At 43.6% G+C, this 7,323-nt stretch overlaps 2 protein-coding genes across 2 annotated transcripts; both read right to left on the bottom strand.

Moving 5' to 3' along the window:
• Window positions 1-237: 237 nt before the first annotated feature.
• On the bottom strand, window positions 238-2,531 carry LOC150049494 (beta-defensin 107A-like). The gene is made up of 2 exons (XM_090353822.1): window positions 2,477-2,531; window positions 238-386 (listed from the first exon to the last, which is right to left on the bottom strand). Exons 1-2 carry the CDS (start codon window positions 2,529-2,531, stop codon window positions 238-240), a joined length of 204 nt encoding a protein of 67 aa, XP_090209948.1.
• Window positions 2,532-5,793: 3,262 nt separating this feature from the next.
• Window positions 5,794-6,847, bottom strand: LOC150049495 (beta-defensin 12-like). The gene is made up of 3 exons (XM_090353823.1): window positions 6,778-6,847; window positions 6,430-6,471; window positions 5,794-5,918 (listed from the first exon to the last, which is right to left on the bottom strand). Exons 1-3 carry the CDS (start codon window positions 6,845-6,847, stop codon window positions 5,794-5,796), a joined length of 237 nt encoding a protein of 78 aa, XP_090209949.1.
• Window positions 6,848-7,323: the final 476 nt, after the last annotated feature.

The following is a 7,323-nucleotide window of genomic DNA, read 5'->3' on the forward strand; positions in this document are numbered from 1 at the left end:
GTAAGCAAGTAATGAGGTTCTGTGACAGAGACAGGACACGAGACAAGTCAGCGTCTCCATCCTGGAGAAGCTCGTGGCTGAGGAGGAGTATCTCCCTGCCACGGTCAAGTCTGGATTGACACAACATCAAGCAACTCAGATTTCTGTGGTCAAGGAGAGGATCCAGAGGGGTTCGCTCCACGGATGCTGCCAGTATCTTCATAGTGTCTTCGCTTGTTTCGTTCTTGCAGCAAGTACTTAGTTTTCCAGGAGTGACCTTTTCTTACAGCAAACCGGAGTCCAGTCAGATCTGCAGCCTCCAAGCTTCACTTCAAAGGTAAGACATTCAACTTCACACCGACCACCCATTTTTATACAACGTATCCTTCGGTAGGCTCCTTCCCTGGCTATGTCAAGGAAACAGCTGGTTAGTAGGTAGTAGACAGGGAAGCCAGCCTCTGGCACCAGTCCCCAATCACAGTTCCTCGCACAGAATATGAACCAAAAGATCAGAAAAGTATGTATTGCAATACCCTTACTAGTCAATTGGGAAAAGTTAGAAAATTTTAATTTCCAAATAAATCAAAGCTATGCAATGCAAACATATAGAATACTAGCTGTGTGATAGAAATAGCGCGCTTCTTGCTGTAACACTGGCCACATAGTTTCTAATTTGAATGAACAGTCTATTCCAACACATTGCACATATTTACACATTTAGTGTCTGATACAGAGGAAGATGTAACGGTGTGCAATTTACATTATAGGTAGATAAGTGATAGATCACGCACATTGTCTGTGTTCGTGGAGTTTTATAATTTTTCTCTACAAAGCAAAAATAAATACACGCTAGTCTCCCTCACTCTGTTCTGCAGTCACGTCCCGCATCTTCTGAGCCCCCACTGGAGTCCCTGGGAACCCAGAAAATGGCCACTCCAGGGACCTTCGTAGACTTTGTCCCACCATGACTTGATGAAGAGTTTTTGACACAGCACAATCAACTGGCTTTGCCTTTTTGACTCTAATATTTAAAAAAAAACAGACTTCAACCTCGTTTCAGTCACTTCTGCTCTTCAGTATCCTTACCATAATACCTTAGCTTCTCTCTTCTTTATTCTAATGAATAGCTCTCCTAGTCTTTACCACAGCCATATTATCACTCCAATTTAGGGCGAGGAAATTGCAAGACAACGTTCAGGTCGTGAGGATTAGCCTTAGGATTCAAACCAAGTGATGTGCCCTAATAACTTGTGTCTCCTTTTATTGGTCATCCAATTTATTTCCAGCTCTGAGCCTCTCTGACCGTCAGGGCAGCGATGACGGTAACGAGCGGCCAGTGACGAGCAGTTTTGAAGAAAGCATGTGATTAAACATCTACTTCTCTCCAAAATCTGTAGTCCTGTAAGGAAGGAATGGAGAAGACGGCCTAAAAAGTCTTTCTCTTGCCTTAACCCACTGTCCAACACCTGTGGGAAGAGACTAGAGACAGTCACTGGTTTTCTAAGTGAGTGCTCCAAGCATGAGGCATTCTTCTCAGGCTCTTCTTTAATACTTTGTCCTTGCGGTTTTCAAAAGTTCAGTGCAAATACCGCTGCTCAGGACAACTTTCCAGAACTCTTAGAACCAAGCTCCCATTTCTGTGGCTTTTCTTTACGCTTTGTATCTGTTATGAAAATTAGGTTGCATGAAAGGATTGGTATCTCATTGTATACATTTCAAACTTATTGAATGTGTTTTCTCTTCAAACCCGTTTTTTCTTACCAGTGTCATTAACCTTAAGCAATTAGGGGCAAAGACTTGAATTTTATTTCTGTCTGGTCATTTCATCTGACTCACTAGCCCCAGAACAATTTCTTGTGGGTGGCGAGAACACATCCAGTATTTGTTGGCTTGCTGAGACTACCCAGGAAAACTTCAAAGAGTGAAAATTCTGCAGTCCTGAGGAAGAGGAAAGGAATTTTGCTCGCATGGAGAACTGGCTGCGAAGACCTTTGCAGAATGGGATCCTGGCTGTACTCAGCAAGGAGAGCTCAGTTTAAGGAATTTCAACATCAAACAAACCGAGATCTTCATGGTTTCAATGATACAATTTTCCTTCACTAGGTGAAATATATTTCAGTAGCTGAAATAATTTAAGGATAAGTGATTGGTGTTCACTGCGATGAAGCAGAAAGATAGCTCATCACAAACCTATACACTTTAATCTACGCTGCAAAGGGCTTCCTTCCCTAAATTAACAAATGGGCTTGATGTTGCCTTTAATCAGTCATCTAAAAAATAAGCCATCTCACTTTAAAGATTCCCTTCCAGTCAAAGGTGAGCTGGATGGGTGTGCCCTCATTCTTTTATTTCTCAGATCAGAAGAAACACTCTGGTGACTGATTTGGCCTATTTCGTTAACAAAAATGAGTTACAAGTTTGACTTTTTTTTTTAAGTTCTTGAAATACAGATTCTAGATGGATTTCCAGCCTTATGTCTCTAAGGATGTCCTCTTACCTGGGAAAAGCTGAAGAAGAATGAGGCCAATAAAAATGAAGGAAAAGATTCTCATGGCTCCGGACACCTGGGAGGAGATGAAGAAGAAGTGGTGGAGTCTCTGCTCCTTTATCAAGAGAAGCCGACTGCTTGGAATTGGCCACGCCTGAAATCCCATTTTGCTTCGTAATGTTCACTAAAAGGTCGTAATTTTCCACGCTCCACCGGATGTGTGTGGGCTAATCAAGGCTGAGTGTAAATAAATAGCATGTGTGAGAGGATAAGGCCGAGAAAGAATCCTGCCTTCCTGTCTGGAGTGCTCCATTCTGTGTCTCGTTGTTCCACCTCCTTCCTCAGTCTCCCCGACCTCCCCACCTCACCCCTCCACGCAACTCTCCTAGTTTTGTAGTGTGTGCATGGAATACTATGACCAGATTCTCGCTGCTTCTTCTTTTCACTTGTTTATCTCGCCCTCCTTGGCCTCCCTTGCACAATCCTCAAGAACCAGCTTCCTGGTATTGATTTTGTTAGGATGTAAGTTTGTGCCATTGCATTCTCCCTGAATATACCCTACTTCAGCTAATATGTTGGTATACATGTGCATATGACCCTGCATATGTTTATAACTGCCACATATGAGAGAAAACATGGTCTCTCTGGCTTTACTTTACTTAATTTCTTCCAGGTCTATCCATTTCTTCCCTCCCCTCCCCCCCAGGCATGCATGCACCTGTGCTTGGTGTGTGTGTGTGTGTGTGTGTGTGTGTGTGTGTGTGTGTGTTGTGGGACTTGAACTCAGGGTCTGGTGCTGTCCCTGAGCTTTTTTTGCTTAAAGCTAATTCTCTACCATTTTAATCCACTTCCCATTTTCTGGTGTTTAATTGGAGATAAGAGTCTCACAGACTTTTCAGCTCTGACTGGCTTTGAACTGCAATCCTCAGATCTCAGTCTCCTGAGTAATTAGTATTACAGGTGTGAGCCATGGGTACCCTGCTAATCCATACACTCTTTCTTTCTTTCTTTCTTTCTTTCTTTCCTTCCTTCCTTCCTTCCTTCCTTCCTTCTCTCTCTCTCTCTCTCTCTCTCTCTCTCTCTCTCTCTCTCTCTCTCTCTCTCTCTCTCTCTCTCTCTCTCTTTGTGGGTCATGGGGCTTGAACTTGGCCTGGGTGCTGTCCCTGAGTTCCTTAGCTCAAGGCTACCACCCTACCCTTGATCCAAGACCCACTTACCATTTTCTTTTCTTTTTTCTTTTTTTCCCTTCATTTTTGCCAGTCCTGGGCCTTGAACTCAGGGCCTGACCACTGTCTTTGTACTTTCTCGAGGCTAGAGCTCTACCACTTGAGCCACAGAACCATTTCTGGCTTTTTTCTATGTATGTGGTATCAAGGTATCGAACTCTGGTCTTCATGCATGTTAGGCAAGCACTTTAACCACTAGGCCAAACTCTCGGCCCCACTTCTCATTTTCTAGAGGTTAATTGGAGATAAGGGTCTCAGGTCCTTTTGTGCCCGGGCTAGCTTTGAAATTCATTCTCAGATCTCAGCCTCCTGAGTAGAGGTCCATACATTTCTTTGCAAGTGATGAAATATTCTTTCTGATGGATAAGTAAAATTCCATGTATATATATATATATATATCCCATTTTCTTTTCTTTTTAGTGCTGCTCTTAGGGTTTGAACTCAGGGATAGGATTTTCTTTTTCTCCAGTCCTGGGCTTGCGCTCAGAGCCTGAGCACTGTCCTTGGACTTTCTCAAGGCTAGCGTTCTACCACTTGAGTTACAGCATCACTTCCGGCTTTTTTTCTACCTATGTGGTACCAAGGAATTGACCCCGGGCCTTCATGCATGCTAGGGAAGCACTCTACCACTAGGCCAAACTCTTGGCCTGGATTCTTTTCATTTAATTAAAATTTTGTTATCTCTAAGCAGTTGGACAAGGGGTTACAAGTCAGTTTATCAGTTTATGAACTCTAAGTAAGTATTCTACCACTTGAGTCACAGCTCTACTTCCAGCTCTTCCATACCTTTTACCATATGGTAAATCGTGCAGCAAGGAACGTGGTTGTGGAGGTGGCTTTACTTATTTTTTATTTTTATTTTTTTGTTGGTCATGGGTCATGCACCTGGTGGGGAGGGGGTGCACCCCGAGTTCCTCCTTTCTCGCACATAACCTCGGAGGTGCACCCTGAGTTCCTCCTTTCTCTCCTGTAACTACTTCACTATCAGACATTTTATTGACTGTCATCCAGAACTTGAGAACCATGGCGAATTGGTTAGAGAAAAGTAAAAGAATAAGAAGTGAATTGGGACACAAAAGATAAATGATGTTAAAATGAAGAAATCAAGTTTTTTGTTTTTTGGGGCAGTTGTGGTGGATCCTGGGGCTTAACTAGGCCTGGGTGCCGTCCCTGAGCTCTTCAGCTCAAGGCTACCGCCCTACCCTTGAGCCAAACCTTGCTTCCCGTTTTCTAGAGGTTAATTGGAGATAAGAGTTTCAGGTCCTTTTGTGCCCGGGCTGGCTTTGAACCGTGATCCTCAGATCTCAGCCTCCTGAGTAGCTAAGATTACAGGCGTGAGCCACTGCACCTGGCAGAGACCACGTTTTTGAGTTTTATGACTGTCCTTTATTTTGAGAAGCTACAAAATATTCCTTAAATAGAAAAAGTAACACAATCATTTGTTTACATTTAGTGACAAGTATTTTAAATTAATACCCAACCATTTTCCTTAAAGGGAAGTAGAGATGCAAAATCAGTGTCATAGACATTCACTGAGTGGTTAATAAAATATACAGTGAGTACTGGGATCAGTACCTGGCAATTTATTACTATAGAGAGAAATCAAGTGGATTAAATCCATTTTCTGGGTCCTGTTTCATTACTCCAATCACACAGATGAGATATTACTTCTGTCTCTCTCTGTGTTCTATAAGAATCGGTGCATGAAGATAGATGCAAAGAATATTACAGTTCTATGCACATCCTTCTTTGTCTGCCAGTTGTCATTCTGAGAAAATAGAAAGCTCATGGATCTCAATTCCTTTCACTAGATTGGAAGATAACAATACCTATCCTCTCAGACAATCTTGAGACAGGAGAAAAGTACTGCTAAAGAATAAAATATAAGGCACTCTACAAATATACAGCAGTCCTCGACTGAGTTGTCCTTAGATATTTACTCATGTCTTGGTTGTTGAAGAAGAGATCATCTTAAAACTAAAACGAGGCAAAGATACAAAACCAAAGAGAGAATGGAAACTCCATGTGTGATCTTCTCTTGGTCTTCCCTAGAGATCTGTTGCCCCCAGCTCTTAGGCCAGGAGAGGGACAGTCTGATAGTCAGATCCTCCGTCGGCAACAGAAAATGTTCAGCTTGCAGTTTCCATCCACTGTCTCGTCCTCCATACATGACTTTCTGCATTTACCCCGACCGAGTCTGCACGTCTCACACACAGCAAACTCACCTGTGCCAAGAAAAAGTGGCTCAGACCCCTTGGCGGGCAATCTGTGAGAAGGGGAGGCATAACGCAGTCCACCAGACAGCTTTCCTCAATGAGGAGTTAGGTCTCCCCGAGCTCTCGTCACTCACTCAGATGACTTGGTGTAAGCCAGGTGCACGCAGTCTGGATGGACCCCATTCGGCTTAGTCTGTGAGGAACAGACATGCTCCTGGGTCCTGCGGCCATGAAGACCAGCTGGTACGACAGTGAACCTGAACCTGCGTGCTGGACGCCAGTGGGGAAAGTGGAGCCCAATCCCGATGGCCAGAGTTATATACCCACAGCCAAGATATTTCTCTGTAAATGGAAAATCCAAGTATGATTCTGTCACCATGAGGAAGAAAGGACAGGCATTCACGGGCTGCAATTCAGTCCATTTTACATTCACTATTATTTTCCTTTTTTGACTCATCAGACATACACAGCATGGGCCAGAGTTCCCAAGAAGAAAATCAATTGAGCCAGCTGAACTCACCTCCAGGAAATGACTGAGAATACTCAAGTCCTGCCTCACATCCTAAAATTTAAAGCAAAACACATTTTAGAAAAGAATACCAATGCAAAAAATGGCATACGAACAATACTGGATAAAATCTGTTTTTCAACGCCAGGTGTCTTGGCAATTTGGAAGACAAAGTTAAAAGAAAAGGAAGAAAATGGACCACATACAACTGCTGGCTCTTAGACAATGCCAGCGCAGGTCTGAGCAATTCCCAGGAGAAGCCCTGGGGTTAGCGGACCAGGACTCTTAATTTTAGTTGGTGCCCAGAAGAACCATTGGCACCGTGATTTGACCCCGTGGACTCCATCCATTCTCATTTACCTGACGGCATTTGAGCCACGATGAAGAACAAACTGAGGAGTAGATAAAACACCTGGCTGCTTGGGACCATATCTGAAGGGAGACTCCACGTTTGTTTGGAAGGACAGGGGCTCATTTATATTTGGATGTAACGGGGTATGTTCTTGGTCAGTGGAGTGAATCAAGAAAACATGATTGCATGCTCCACTTCCCAGGATCAAGAGCTGCTCTCACAGATAATAACCTTGGCATCCCTAAAGCCTTGCATTCTGGAGCGTCGGACTGTCTGACCGTCTAATGGCATGAAGCGTCGTCTAGGAATAGGAGAACTTGGCAGGAAGGCACAGTTCTGATCCAGTGATTGAGGATCATCTTTTCCACCTCCAGTTATCTGGGGGAGAAAACAAGGACCACCGCAGATGGACTGCTTGTCTCATCAGGTTATCGGGTTTTCTTGAACATCTCCTCCACCACCTCTTCTTTCTTGTTCTTCTTCTTTCTTCTTCCTCCTCTTCCTTCTTCTTCTTCCTCCTCTTCCTTCTTCTTCTTCTTCTTCTTCTTCTTCTT

This window comes from Megascapheus bottae, chromosome 20 (genome assembly GCF_031878675.1).
Source record: "Megascapheus bottae isolate mThoBot1 chromosome 20, mThoBot2.hap1, whole genome shotgun sequence".
NCBI classification, from domain to species: Eukaryota; Metazoa; Chordata; class Mammalia; order Rodentia; family Geomyidae; genus Megascapheus; species Megascapheus bottae.